Genomic DNA, 14,822 nt, shown 5'->3' on the forward strand with positions numbered 1-14,822 from the left:
TTCTGCCAATGTCAATCTGAGGAACTTCAACTCTTCAAGACTCAGCTCAGATGTCAACTCTTGTGAAAACTTCCTTGATTTCCAAAACAGAATTAATCCCTCTTCTGTGTTTCCTCCATAATTCTTTTAAAAAATTGTTATGCACATATTTTCATTTATCCATTCAACATTTATTGAACACCTAATATAAATCAGGTACTGTGTTAGAGGCTGGAGATAGAAATATAGAAAATAAGTTTTTAAGGAGCCCACAGTCTATTGGGGCAGAAAGACACCTAAAACAATCAATGAAAGAGGTTCAGTGTTACCATAGTGATATAAACAGACTGGGTTAATGTAAGAAAGGAGTAAAATTCCTGGGTTTATGGACCATCTCTCACTAACTTTAAGTGAGTCATTCTCTTAACACTATAAATACTCCCAAATGAAAAATACCTGAATATCTAGAAGTACTGCTACTCCTGGGATGAAAGAAGCTAATAAAGACTTAATTTTCCTAGGGTAGTCTCATTGGCATTAAGGAAAAATAAGTCAAAGTTCCTTTTGCTATATAGGTAAGCTTAAATTTTTCCAATGTGTCCAAGATTTGCTCTGTAAAAATGGACTTACTAGCACCTCCTAAATACCCATAATTTCCTCAGCAGGGCACCAGTTCGTGTGGGGCACTGAGGAGTCATCAAAGATGTATTTATATGAGACTGACATAGAACGCACAATCAGACCTCTGTCTGATGGAGTTGCAGCCTCTTGAGAATCTGGAGTAGCAGCCAAAGGAGGAAGGGGGAGGAGGTGAGAAGGAGCAGGAGGAATAAAAATCCCAATCAGGATTCTTTGGTTCCAGTTAAGCTCTCCAAATGTCCTTTCTTCTGAGGGTGCTACACACATTTCTCAGAACTATATTTTACTGTCCTTTAACAATCTTTTGGATTCAGAAACAGTGGTCTCCTCAGGGAATCACAAATGTGGGACAATATAATAAAGATTGAAATGAAGGAAAATACAAAAAACTAAGAGGATAAAAATTTATATCCATCACCTGTAATTTCAACATGTCTAAAAAGCACTTCAAAATTAGTTCCTTTCCCAACCTCCTTTTTCTTTTAAAGGTTTTATTGGGGAATTGGGGAAGGGGAACAGACAAGTTGCTGTCCTTTGGTTCTTTAGTCTAGTTGTGGAGGACGTTGCTTCACTGGACCAAGCTGGCACCATTGTAGTCTTCCCGGTTGAGGCAGTCGCTCACTGGCCATTGGACGGCCATTCCAGCAGCTTGTGCCGACTGATGGTCGCTCACGCCGGTTGGCGGCTGCTCATAGCAGCTTACGGCAGCCCCACTGCAGCAGGGGCTGCAGCCTTCACAGACACCAGCGACCCACAGCAGCCCAGCTCCAGCTGTTGTTCACCATCTTAGCTATAGAGGGCGCAGCATGTGGGATCTGAACCAGGGCCCTACTGCTCAGAGCTGGTGCTCCCAAGCCAACTCTTAACCAACGCGTCACTTAGCCAGCCCTCAACCTCCATTTTTGGACAAAGTACTTCTCTTTTGCTTATCCTCAGCCTCAAAAACTTGGGGTCATCTTAGAGTTCTCCCTCTCCTTCAAGCCCTATAACTAATTAGGCCTCAAATTCTACATTCTTCCTTCTCTCATTTCCATTCACTTATTTAGTTTTTACTGCACATCTACTTATGCTAGTCTCCAGGAGACTCTGGTGGTAGAAATAGGAGAGTAGGATGTGGGGATATGTACAGAAATAGCAACTAAACAAGTCTGCTACTAAGTATATGAGTGGTTGAGAAATAAGTATCACACAGATTCTGAAGTGTGAGATGAGGTCTGGTTAAAGTAATCAAGAAACACTTGGAGGGCAGGCAGTGAGCCTTCAAACTAGGCTTCGAATCCTACATCTACCTTTGATTAGACAGAGCTAGGGAAGGGAAACACTCAGGGAATAGCAAATCAAGGTGGCTGCCTTTGACTGCCTGGCTGAGAAGCCTTTAACCCTTAAGACTGCCAGGTCATTTATCTTCCACCATTTGCACCTTTATATCTGATACTTACTTTCATCAGGAACCCAGGTACAGGACAAAGTTGTTGGTAGCTGGCTCTGTGATAAGAGGGTGCTCGTTTTGCATTATAATTTGTAGGAGAGGCTACCGCTGTAGGAGTAGCTTAATAGACAGTGGCCCCTTCAGCACTAACAAAGCTTGACTTAGGATGGAGGATCCCATCTTATTCTAGGGATGCTTCAAGACTGTCAGCCTTCAACAACCCTAACTAGGGCTGTGATCTAAGACTGAGAATACCAATTTAATCCTTCTCAAATTTGCTTTCATTATGCAACCCCTTTGCTCAAGGATCTACAGTGACTCCTATTACCTACAATAGGTCATTCAAATCCCTTTGCCTGGAATCCAAGGTTATGAATAACGCAACTCACCAAACCTTTTCAACCTTATGATACTACCCCTCTGTTACTTATCTGTTACTACCAACCTCCTTTCTTAGTCAGAAGGGTTAAATTACAACAGGGCTGGTGTTACAGTCTTAATTGAGCTGAGTTAAATTTAAACTAGACAACAGGTGAGGCCATTTTTTTCAGGCATAAAAATATAAATTTTACAAGGATATTTATAAGAACTTGGCAATCCTTATTCATGTCATCTTCTCAAATGTGTTCTGAATTTGAAAAATCCAAAATTATTGTGTTCATAATATAAATGTGAAAGAATAGTTACTAATAACACTGATGTAACAATGTTCTTTATCTTGGTAGGGGGTAGGTGTATGCATTTTTCAAAATCAGTGAATATGCAAGGAATTTGTACACTTCATTGGATATAAATTTTACACCAAACTAAACTGTAAACAAGCTCTAGTTAATAATACGCCTACCAAAGTATTTAGGGGGAAGTGTACTGATATTTACAATTTAAAAGTATGGATAGACATGTGATAAAGCAAGTTATCTTAAAATGTTAATGGTAAAATCTAGGTGGTGGGGTACTCGTATGTGTGTTTCTTATGAAATTCTTTAGACTTTGCTGTGTTTTAAAATGTTCATAATAAAACACCAGGAAAAGTGGCATCGAAAACACACTGTACTTGTCAATTGTAATTGTAAGCACTAATAATACACTATACTTCATAAAGCTGTATGCGGTTAAGCTTAGCGGAATGGCAGCATCAGGCATTTGCTCCTTGATGCTTCCATGCCACCTTGTACATACCTCTTTAAGCCCTTTTCATGATGTAGTGTACTATCTGTTTGCATGGTTTTCTCTCCCACCACACTACAAGTGGCAGGTCTAATTTGTATTTATATTCCTATTGCTTTGCATGTATTTGGAGAATAATGAGTGTTCAATAATGGTGGAATGACTGGGTAAAAGTGTAATTGCTAAGGACCAAAGTGGTGTACTTCTTGCAGATTTACTTTATTCACTTATCACATATTCTAAAAGTTAATATGTTCAATTTTCAACAGAAATGCATCCTTTACTTTTTCCCAACGCAAATTTTTAAAAAATAGACAAAAATCATCTGTATTCATGAGGTTTTGTATACTATTAGTTAACACGAGGTCTGAAGGCCTCCTAACATTCAATAACTTACAGATTTTTTTTTTCTAAAAGAGTGAAGTCTCAGAATTCCAAGAAATCTGGAATTTGTTTCATTCAAATCTTATATAAGCTGTCAGAACTATGAGATCCCTGAACTTGTCAAATGCAGGAAACCGGAGATCTGGGAAAAAGATAAAAACAAACACCACATAAAAAAGTCATGAAGCAGGCTCACCGAGTGGCACATTGGTTAAGAGTTGCCTTGGGACACCAACGCTGAGCAGCAGGTCCACGGTTTGGATCCCATTAGGGCCAGTGAGGCTGTGCCCTCTACAGCTAAGATGGTGAACAACAGCTCGAGGTGGAGCTGGCGTAGGCTACAGCGGGGCTGGAGTGCCGCTGGCGTGTGCTTTCGTGAGCTGCTGTGATCCACCATGAACGACTGCCTCACCCGGGAAGAGCACAATGATAATATGAACATGGGCCAGTGAAGCTATGTCCTCCACAATTAGACTGAAGAACAAAAGGACAGCAACTTGTCTGGTCCCCTCCCCCAATTCCTGAATAAAATCTTAAAAAAAAAAGTCATGAAGCAAATTAATCAAGGACTAAGAAACGGGACAGTCTTAAGGATACGCAGAACATCTCAAACTCCCCCCAGGCTAGCTTCTCTCCTCCTCTCCAATTACAGCCAGTGAGAGATGGGGCCGCCCCACCACTCCCAAAATGCCACGCGACTGGAGCTGATGCCTCTGAATACGCTTGTCAAGTTAACCTCCCAGAATCAACGTGCTTTCGCGGCGTGAGCACCAGATTCTGAACTGGAGGACCTGGGGACGAGTCCCAGCTCCCCCACCTGCCTGATCTGCGAGTCTGTTGCCCTCGCTAGGCCAGTTTCCTCACCTGTGAAATAGAAATAGTAAAGACTCTCCTAACCCATGCCGACGCACAGGATGGCTATATACCAAGATGAGGACGTAAAGGAGTTTTAAGGAAGATCCTGTTAATTACATCTCTTAAGCATGACGATGCTCATAATCTGCCCGAGATCAATCTTTCAAAGTCACCCCTTTCCCTCACTCCCTTCCCGCCTCACGCCTGTGCTGAGGCCGCTCCCTCCGGTCGGCCCCCATGCGGAAGCCGCGCAGCGCCGTCTGCCGTACCTGCAGCCACTAGGTTAGCGGGGCCCTCCTGCTGACCCATGACGAAGTCGTACACGAGGTGCTCCAGGGTGCGTGTGGAAACCATCGCCTCCAGAGGGGTGGAGGCGGCCATGACGCGAACCAGGGACCTTGGGAGGGGAAGTGGGCGGTGGCACGGAACCGACCTCTCAGCGCCTGCGCCTCCTGAGCCAATCGCCTTGCGGAGGCTGAGAAGGCGGGGCGCTCTCTGGTCACGTGCCTGCCGGCTCCGGGACAGGCAGTTCTAGGGAGGGATGGAATGATCCCTCCCTCAAGGGGCGGGGCCTGGAATTGCGGTGGCTGCGTGGGGAGGGGTGGTGGCTGCTGGGCACGCAGCCGGGGGCTATTGAAGGCGAATAATTCCCGGCCCTGCTACCCCGGAGACCGGCGGAGGGGCGGTCACCTGGTTGGGTGGGGTCGAGGGGCGGTACGCACCCTGGGGGAAGCCAATGAGAAAATCAGGCCCGGCCCGAGGGGGCGGTGCCTTCGGTCACATGCGCACCTGGGGCGGGCGGTGGCGGCGGCGGCGCGGGCACCGCGAGCTCACGGCAAGGAGCAGGGCCGGGCTAGGGCGGGGTTAGGCAGGTGAGTGACAGGCTCTGGGGGGCCGGCCCCAGCCGGGAGCAGCGAGCGAGCCGGGTGTAGCCGCGGCGGTGCCCGCCCCCTCTCTCCGCCCCTCCAGCGGAGCTGGTCTTGGGCCGGGCACCGTCGCGGGCCCCCCTGGCCCGGCCACCTGGGACTGTGCTGGGGAGTCGGCCACCTCCCTCTCTCCCCTCGCCGCAAAGTTTGTGGCGAAGCCGGCGCTGGGGCACAGCGCGCCCCCGGGGGGCAGATCCAGGAGCGCCCGATGGCTGGCGGCAGGAGCCGTTGACCAGGGACGCCGCCGTCCGGGGCAGGAGCGCGGAGCAGCGGACCAGCCTGCCGCCTCCAGTGCATGGGGCCCGGGTGAGGAGTCAGCATGGGCAACTGCGTGGGGAGACAGCGCCGGGAGAGGCCGGCCGCCCCGGGACACCCCCGCAAGCGAGCAGGTAACGACGGGGAAGGGAGCAGGGCCACGGCGCCTCGCCGGTTGTCCCCTCCTTGGCCGAGCCTTGGGCTTCCCAAGCGACTTCCCATGGCTCCTGGCGCCCGGTTTCTCCGATGGCTGCTCCGGAGCCAGACTGGGGTCCTCTCCTCAGCCCTGGGGGCTTGGGGAGCCGAGTTGGGGCAACTGCGAGCGCTGACCCGGCTTTGAGCCCAACTCGCTCCAACTGGGAAGCTCCTGGTGGGGGTGGGGGCGGGGACGGGGGCAGGAAATGTTTGCAAACCGCAGCGGGGCCGGCGGAGGGAAGGAGGGCCCGGGGCAGGGGCCCCGCTGGCCCGGCAGCCGGGCCGGGGTCGGACGCCGGCCCGTCGGGGCATGGCGCTGGCGGCCAGGCGTCCCCAGAACTTGGAGCGAGCGAGGCGAGAACAGTCGCTCCTTCCAAAGACTCTGTGTCATTATCGGGCTGCAGATCGTGTCTGCCGGAATCCGACTTGCAAAAGCACCGCAGGACTCTGGGAAAGAAATCTTTATTTTTCCCGCAGGGCTTTTCAGAGCCTCCCGGCGGTCTGGGAGTCTAAGCAAGGTGGGGTGCGGGGTGGGAATAGCCCTAGGATGTGTTGGGATCCTTGGGGTCCTTCCGAGCCACGGGAATGGGAGCTCAACACTGGTGATCCGCGAGGGCCAGGCAGGCAGCGAGCGCCTTCTCACTTTTCTTGGTACACTCCTATCCTGGCTGTTCGCCCCGGGAAGAGGTCTGACGGTCTTTTCCCGGGTCTTGTACTCACTTCCTTCTCTGAGGTTGTTGCAAGGACCTTCTGAGAATGATAAAAATCGTGGACTTGAAAGTTGAAAGGCACCTTCTAAACTTGTCTAGAGTCCAAATAGACCTACCTGCTCCTATCTATGAAAAAGCGCAGATCCAGAGAGGTTGAGCAACTTGCCCAAACCCTTATAGCTAGTTAGTAGTACAGTTGCGGCTAGAGCATAGTCTCCTCTCCACCCAGTTGCCACATATCCCTTTATGTAACAGGAGCCACAGGCAGAGTTGTTAATGAAGTGGAAGCTCTAGTTGGAGTTTCCTGTCTCCTTCCAAACCAAAGGTGTGTTGGTTGGGTTGCAGAAACTGGGAAAGAGGAGGAGAAACCGGTGAAGCAGGGAAGGATGTCAGTGTTGTGGACAGGATGACTTGTGGAAGAAGAAATGTGTTTTTGTAGGGACGGTAAAATTTAACATTGAAATCCTATGGCACCCCTGGCCATTCTGACTGAGGAAAGTTGATTCTCAAACCCAAAGACTTACTTCCTTTAATTCATTCATTTATTCAACAAATATTTATTATTTATGCGCTCATTCCACATAATTGATTTTGTTGTGTTTTTCACAGTTGACAGCCCTCTCCTACTTAAAACTCTCCACCCTTACCTTCTTGGTATTAGACTATTTTGGTTTTTTTCTCGGATCACTCCTGTCCTCCATCATCTCCTAGGTGTGGGCACACCAATGGTTCAATCTGACATTCCATTTTTTTCTCTCATTACACTCCCTTCCTGAGAAATTTTAATCAGTCCCATAGCTCTTTGTCCATTGGGAAGACCCTTAAGCTGAATCTTCAACTATTCCTTCTTGAACTCCAGACTCATATCGCCAAATGCACACTGGACACTGCGATGTAGTTATCCTCAGATTCAGCGCTTCTAAAACCAAGCTCTGCGTTTCTCTCCCTCAGGCAGCTTCTCTATGCTCTTCCATTCTTGCAGCTTTGAAGACCTCTCTCTGCTAATATTCTCTGCCTCCTGTGTTCTACCTCCCAGCCAGTCAGTCGTTGGGTGGGACCTGCTGGTGCTTCCTTCAGCAGGTGGTACAAAGCTGCCCCCTCACACTCTTTTTTCACACCCTTGTCACCTCAAGTCCAACTCATCTCCCAGGTTAGTTCCCCACCAAAGGCAAATTCATCTTCAGTCATTCATCCAGTGCTTGCACACAGTGATCCCCCCAGAAGATGTTTTGTTTGTTAAATTTACCTGCTTCAAGCCCTATAGTTCTATGTTCAGAAAAAATTTTGTACCTCCTCATTTATACAAGAACTTTAACTTTCAAGGCTGTTCAAATCTGGTCCAGTCCTTCCTTTTAAGGCATGGTTCCTTTCTCTTACCTGACAATAAAGGCCATCAGTGTTTGCTCATGCCATTTCCCCCTGCTTATCAAGACCCTTTCTAGGCTTCAAGGTCCATCTCAAATCCCGTATCTTTCTAGAAGCATCTTGCCTGACAGTTCCACCCTCTCCCCTGTAGACCTGATTTCTTCTTCTAAGAACTCCTGCAGACACATTATGCCACTTACTTAACAATTATCTACTCCATATTATTAGTTGTTTCTTTGATGTTTATAGTCTTACATCAGCAATTACGTTGCAAGCCTTAAAGATCTGGGTTCTGTCTTATCCTTGTGTGTATGTGTCTGTCTGTTTGTCTTTCTCACTCATATAACCATGCATGTGCATGCACACACAGCACTTAGCACAATGACTTGTACAGAAGAAGCACTCAATGTTTGTTGATTTTAGAAAGCTGACCCAACTTCATCCTACCATTTGAATTTTTCATGTAAACATTTTACTGAAGTATATATCTGCATTTTTTTTACCTGCTAATATATCATTTGTTCAGTTCTCTGGGTCCCACTATGACTAGCTCTTTATTCATAATGTCCAAAGTCAAGTGCAAAGCTGTAAGATGACAAGATTGGTATAAGGGAAGAAATCCTTCTTAATCTCACACGTGTACCTGGCATTCCTATAACATCTGCAGTTTACCCTTTGATAAGGACATAGTTTTATGTTGTAACGCTAATGCCTACAACTCCCCTAGCTCTCACTGTAACTCTTACCTTTCCTTGATCACTGGTGTAACGGAAGAAAACCTCAACAGAGAGCTAGAACCTGAGTTCTAGTCCTGGGCCTGTAGCTGGTTAGCCCTGGGCAAGTCATCAAACCCCTCTGGGTCACACTTATAATATCTCAGAAAGGGAGGGGGTTAGACTACATTACTAGAGCTGTTGTAATCATCTTCCCAAAGGCAACTGTTCAAAACTGCAAAGTTATTGAGTTGAAATCTTATGCCTTGTCATGTCACCCTATGGCCTTACTTCTGTTTTCCTAGTCACTTGACGGGTAAAGCAGAGACATGACGCCCACTGGTCAGGCAGTCTTGCATTAGCTAGAAGAATTAGGTAATCCTTTCATCTCATCAAGTTTTGTGATTGTCACTCTTTTTTTTTTTTTTTTTCTGTTACTCTTAATGCGTCCCCAGTAGGTCTGTGTTCTCCCCTTCAGGTGCTGGGTGGACCTTGCATGATTCAGAGAATACTTGGGGATTTACTCCTCTGGGGGGCTCCTGCCACTTCAGACATGTACCTTGGGTAGATCAATATCTCTGCCCATGAAGTGGGTGAGGATGAAATAAGAGGTGGTAGAACAGGCCAGTCTCTTGCCCAGCTCCACCCTTTGAGAATGTGGCAGGACTGAAACCCAAATATCTGACACTGTGATGTGCCAGGCGTATCCACTTACATTCTGGAATCTCATGCTTGGGGTAGACAGACCCAGGGCCCTGTTTTGGGCTGGTTGGGCTTGGCAACCAGTTAGCTTCTCGTTGTGTGGGCTGCTGTGGCTATTCTTGAGAGAGTAATTGGGCAACTTCTCCATTTGCTCAGTAAATATTTACTGAGAGTGCCAGGCACCTTGCTAGCTATGAATAAACATGGTCCTTGGCCACATGGAGCTTACAGTTTAGGGGGGGCCGACAATAAACATATAGTCATACAGATTACATGTGATCATACATGGAAATCCTATATGATTATACATACAACTATGTATTATTATATATGCTGGTGTCGCCCATATTTATAATTTTCACCCATCCTCTCCAACTCCAGCCTTATATATTCTGTAACCTATTCAACCCATCTAATGTCTAAAAGGCCTCTCAGTTTAACATGCCCAAAACAGAATGAGCCCTCTCCTCCACCTCCTGCACCTTTCAGACTTTCCATCTTAGTTAATGGTGATTTCATCCTTTCAGTTTCCCAAGTCCCTAAAATTCTAGAGTCATCCCTGACTCCTCCCTTTCTCTCACATCTCACATCCCACATCCACTTAATCAATAGATCCTGTTGGCTTTGCCTTAAATATATCCAGAACCTGACTCCCACCATCTTCATCACTTTCACCCTGGTCTAAGCTACCATCAACCTCTTAACTGACCTTCCTGCTTCCTCCCTTGTCTCCTGACAGACTATTTTCAGCACAGCAGCCAGAGTGATGCTGTAAACTGTAAGTCAGATTTTGTTACTGCTTTGCTGCCCATCTCATTCAAAGTCCTTGTGTTGTTGGCCTACGGGACATGATACGATTTTTACCAGCTTACCTTTCTTAAGCCTTCTCTTGCACTTGATCCCCTGGTCCAGCCCCTGATATCTGAATGGGTCCCTTTCACCCTCTCTTCCTCCAGGTCTCCTCAAACATTCCTTTCCAGTCAAGCCCTCCCAGGCCATCCTTTTAAAAATCAACTCCCTTCCCTCTACCACCTGCTCTCAGCATTATCTACCACCCTTCCCTATTTTATTTTTCTTTATGGCACTTAACCATCATCTGGCATTGGCTGTTTCCCCTCCTGCGTGAACCCAGAGATTTTTATTTGTTCACTCCCTGGTACCTGGAGCAGTGACTAGCATATAGTAAAAGCCTAATATTTGTTGGATGAAATTAGTGTGTCTAGTGGAGTTGGTGAGGTTTATAGAAGAGCAGGAGTGAGCAGACCTTATTGCACTCCCGTATTAGATGGGTGTTAGGGCAGGTATCTAATGAAGGGACTTAAGCTACAACTTCAGAGTGGCGTTCTGTCCCTGGGACTGACTTCTCTCTCATCCCAGGCCCGGGGAAGGACTCAGATACCTGGGATGTTTGGAAGCCTCTTGCTAGCAGATTGCCAGGGCTGAAGTGAGAGAGCAGAGTGAAGCTCCCTACTAAGGTCCTAACTAGGCAGTAGCACTTTCTTGTCATTTTATGTGTGCATCTAGGTAAGAGTGGCCCCATCTTCCGGGTACACCTGGTATTTGTAGGAGCAGGGATGAGGTGGTCATAAGCTGAGGCAGGAAGGTGGGTGATGTGATTTCAGGCTTCTCTACCCATTGGCTTACTGGGGAATTTTTAGAATCATAGAACTTTAGAGCTAAAAGGAACTTAAAGATTTCTTTAACCTCTTTTTTCCTTTTCCAGCTATTAAAAAGAGAATAAAGGTATATCGACTCCCTGCCAAGTTCACAGAAATATGGTGCAGCCTATATAAAAACTGCATGGGCTCCTTTAAGTTTTGAGTATGTCAAGGTCAAGACATTGTAGGGAAGTGGTCGAGGTCAAGTGCATTCAAAAGGGAGGAGGTCTCTTTGTCACTTTTTTTAGTGGTCTTGGGCAAGTTATTTGTGCTTGGTTGATCTTCTGTTTAAAAAATAAAAAAGATGGTAATATCTTCAGTTTACTTCAGAGAGATGTTATGGGGGTAAAATAATAAGCTAACACTTTTTTTTTGTTTTTGTTTATTTTTAAAGATTTTAGGGGAATTGGGGGAGGGGAACAGTGTTGGGGAATTGGGGAAGGGAACCGGCCAAGTTGTTGTTCTTCAATCTTCATTGTGGAGGGCGCCAGTCACCATCTGGCTTCCCGTCTGCAGCTCGTGGCCTCTAAGCTCAAGGTGCTGTGTTCAATCTTAGTTGTGGGTGGGTTTAGCCACCATCCCATGCGGGAGTCGAACCAGCAGCCTTGTTATTAAGAGCGCACGCTCTATCCACTGAGCCATCCGGGGCAGCAGCTCAGCTCAAGGTGCCAAGTTTAGTCTTAGTTGTGAGTGGATGAAGCCCACCATCGAACAGGCAATCTTGTTACACCAGCTGAGCCATCCTGCCACCTGTTGGCAGCTCAGCAACAGCTCAGCTCAGGCTCAGTGTCACTGGCCCATGTGGGGATCGAACCAGCAGCCCTGTTGCTCAAAGTCTTAAGCCAACTCTTAGCCAACTGAACCACTCTGCCGGCCCAAGCTAACACTGTTTTTAAAATTACTTTCATGGGCCGGCTGAGTGGCGCGATGGTTAAGAACTGGCTTGGGATGCCAGAGGGCCCCGGTTCAGATCCCACATATGAGGGCCAGTGACACTGCCCTCTACAGCTAAGATGCTGAACAACAGCTCAACCTGGAGCTGGGCTGCTGTGAGTTGCCAGCGACGGCATAGGCTGCAGCCCCTGTGGCAGTGGGTTGCCATGGGCTACCGTATGTAGCCAGCAGCCAGCGTGAGCGGCCAGCGGCCTCAGTGAGCGGCGTCCAGAAGCCGGCGACTGATGTGCCTCACCCAGGAAGAGCGCAATGATGGTGCCAACTTGGGCCAGTGAAGCAACGTCCTCCACAACTAGACTGAAGAACAAAACGACAGCAACTTGTCTGTTCCCCTTCCCCCAATTCCCCAGTGCTGTTCCCATCCCCCCAATTCCCCAATAAAAATCTTAAAAAAAAAAATTACTTTAATGGCTGCATGATCTGCTCAAATAGGTCCCAACCCAGAGCCTCATCTGGCATTGATGGGAAGTAAGGCCTTGGTTCTCTTTTCCTTCCTATTTGTGTGTGTGTGTGTGTGTGTGTGTGTGTGTGTGTGTGTGTGTGTGTGACTTTGGACAAGCCTCTTCATCTCTCTGAGCCTCAGTTTCCCCATTTGTACAATTCAATGACTGTTACCCTGCCCACCTCCCAGAGAGGTTGTAAGAATCAAGTGAGATCCTGGATGAATAGAGACTTTGTGAACTTACAAAGTTTTTATTATTCAAAGCTACAGGATTTTTACACACAAAACCCATAGCCAGTGATTTTTTTCCCCACACCAGATCATTGAAGCTTGTTCTTTTTTAAAGAGCAAAACTATAAAAGAAATGTTTAAAAACTATTTTTGGATGGGAATCTTTCGGAAATACATGATATGCTTCCAAGCAAAGTATACTGAGAATCAATAACCTCTCTTTGCAACTCGATGGCGTTGCGTTCACATCTATATGTACAAAGCACCTGCTTGGAGGTGGGGACCACAGAGGCTTTCTCTCAAAAGCCTTTATCTCTGAAAGAAGCAGGTGGGGTGGGGTGAACTGGTGGCTGGCAGAAGGAAATTGCCAGGAGAGAGCCCATTCAGACGTGACCTACCTCAAGGTCCCAAGCAGCAGCATTGGTGTGGGGAGGCTCTTGAATCCTGTTCTGAGCTCTGAATGAAAAGAGAAAGTCCTGCCTAATCAGTTTTTGTGCCTGTGACAGTGAGAGGCCTCTGAGCTTCCAAGTCTGTAGGGCAGTGGGCCCTGAACTAAATAGTTCCCTGCTGCTGTGCTTTTGGGGTTTATGTTTCCACCTATAATTGTTGCTCTGTTTTATCCCTGGTAGTCAGAGGTCATTCTTACCCCCCTACACACACACACATTTTAAAGATTGTGGTTAAATATACATAACATAAAATTTACCATTTTAACCACTTGTAAGTGTACAGGTCTGTAGCATTAAGTGCATTTACACTGTTGTGCAACCATCACTATCATCCTTCTCCACAACTTGTTTCATCTTCCCAAACTGAACCTTTGTACCCCTTAAACACAAACACCCCATTCTCCCCTTCCTTTAGTCCCTGCAACCACCATTCTACTTGTTTCTCCAAGAGTCTGACTACTCTAGGTACCTTATATAACTGGAATCATATGGTTTTTGCTCTTCTCTGTCTGGCTTATTTCACTTAGCATAATGTCTTCAAGTTTCGTGCATGCTGTACCATGTGTCAGATTTTCCTTCCTTTTTAGGGCTAATACTCCATTGTATGTATATACTGCATTTTGCATATCCATCATGTGTCATAGGACACTTGGGTTGCTTCTACCTTTTGGCTATTGTGAATAATGCTTCCATGACCATGGGTGTACAAATATGTTTGAGACCCTGCTTTTCAGTTCTTTTGTGTATATTCCCAGAAGTGGAATTGCTAAACCAAATCTTAGTTCTGTGTTTAATGTTTTTGAGGCACTGCCATACTGTTTTCCTCAGCAGCTGCTCTATTTACAATGCATGAGGATTCCAATTTCTCCACATCCTTGCCAATACTTGTTATTTTCTGTGGGTTTTTATTTTATTTATTTACTTGTTTATTTGTTTATTTTTTTATAGTAGCCATCCTAATCGGTGTAAAGTGGTATCTCACTTATCATAGTAGTCACTTCTTGAGATCCCATCTGCTGGGCTCAAATAGCAACCCCTCCAATTTCTTGAGCTTGTTAGTATTGTGCCTAGAGAAAGAGTAGATGGGCTCAACGTGAAACCTGAGGGGTGTCCCAGAGAGGCAAGCAAAGGAGCTTGGGTAGGGACAGTCTGTGACTTTTTTCTGGTCAGTCAGAATTCAGCTTGCTTCTGGGTTTCTAACTATGGTCAAATGGTTGGGATGGATGGATGGACAGACCGACGGATGTGTGGATGGATGGATGCCTCCAGTCAAGCAAAACATTTTTGTGTTATCTTTCATCTGACTCCCAAAGAATGTTAATGCTGTCTTACTCTGGTTGAGTGCCACTGTTTTTTAGCTCCCTTTTGCATGTAAGAGATGCAGGACTGTGGTTCAAATGGAAAATGTAGGGATGAGAGAAAGGTAGGGAGTGTTACAGTGATGTGGCAACATGGCACTTTGCTGCTTGAGGCTACGTGCTTCTCTCTGAGCTGTTGGGGACAAGACCTCCCTGCTTTCTGAGCTTACAAGGAAGGGGGACGGAGCTCAGTGTGCACCCATACCTCTGTCCAGCCCCAGCCCCTCAACTTCTATATCTATTGCCCTTGGAAAGAGGAACCTGCCAGGAAAAGGGCTGGAGTACCCTCTGCAGTGTAAAGGTGGAGGGAGTTGGGGACGGGGATGGCTCCTCATTTATACCTGTCTCCTCTGGGAGACTGGCACCAAAGCCCAAGCCGAGGCAGCCAGCCAGTCCCCAGGCAGCTTGGAT

General features: G+C 46.8%; 1 protein-coding gene and 1 long non-coding RNA gene across 3 annotated transcripts in view; one reads left to right on the forward strand and one right to left on the reverse strand.

The window, feature by feature from the left end:
- Positions 1–4,876, reverse strand: part of MMS19 (MMS19 cytosolic iron-sulfur assembly component) — a 43,332-nt gene extending 38,456 nt beyond the window's left edge. For both annotated transcript variants that reach the window (XM_019636546.1, XM_019636544.1), the window contains exon 1: positions 4,723–4,876. In XM_019636546.1, coding sequence (XP_019492091.1) covers positions 4,723–4,834 — 112 coding nt within the window. In that variant the 5' untranslated portion in view covers positions 4,835–4,876. The remainder of the gene's footprint in view (positions 1–4,722) is intronic.
- Positions 4,877–5,089: 213 nt separating this feature from the next.
- LOC109379575 (uncharacterized) lies at positions 5,090–11,364 on the forward strand. The gene is made up of 3 exons (XR_002123228.1): positions 5,090–5,768; positions 10,059–10,097; positions 11,043–11,364. It is a non-coding gene; the product is annotated as an uncharacterized LOC109379575 (long non-coding RNA).
- The last annotated feature ends 3,458 nt before the right edge of the window (positions 11,365–14,822 follow it).

Source organism: Hipposideros armiger, unplaced genomic scaffold (assembly GCF_001890085.2).
Source record: "Hipposideros armiger isolate ML-2016 unplaced genomic scaffold, ASM189008v1 scaffold_28, whole genome shotgun sequence".
Lineage (NCBI taxonomy): Eukaryota > Metazoa > Chordata > Mammalia > Chiroptera > Hipposideridae > Hipposideros > Hipposideros armiger.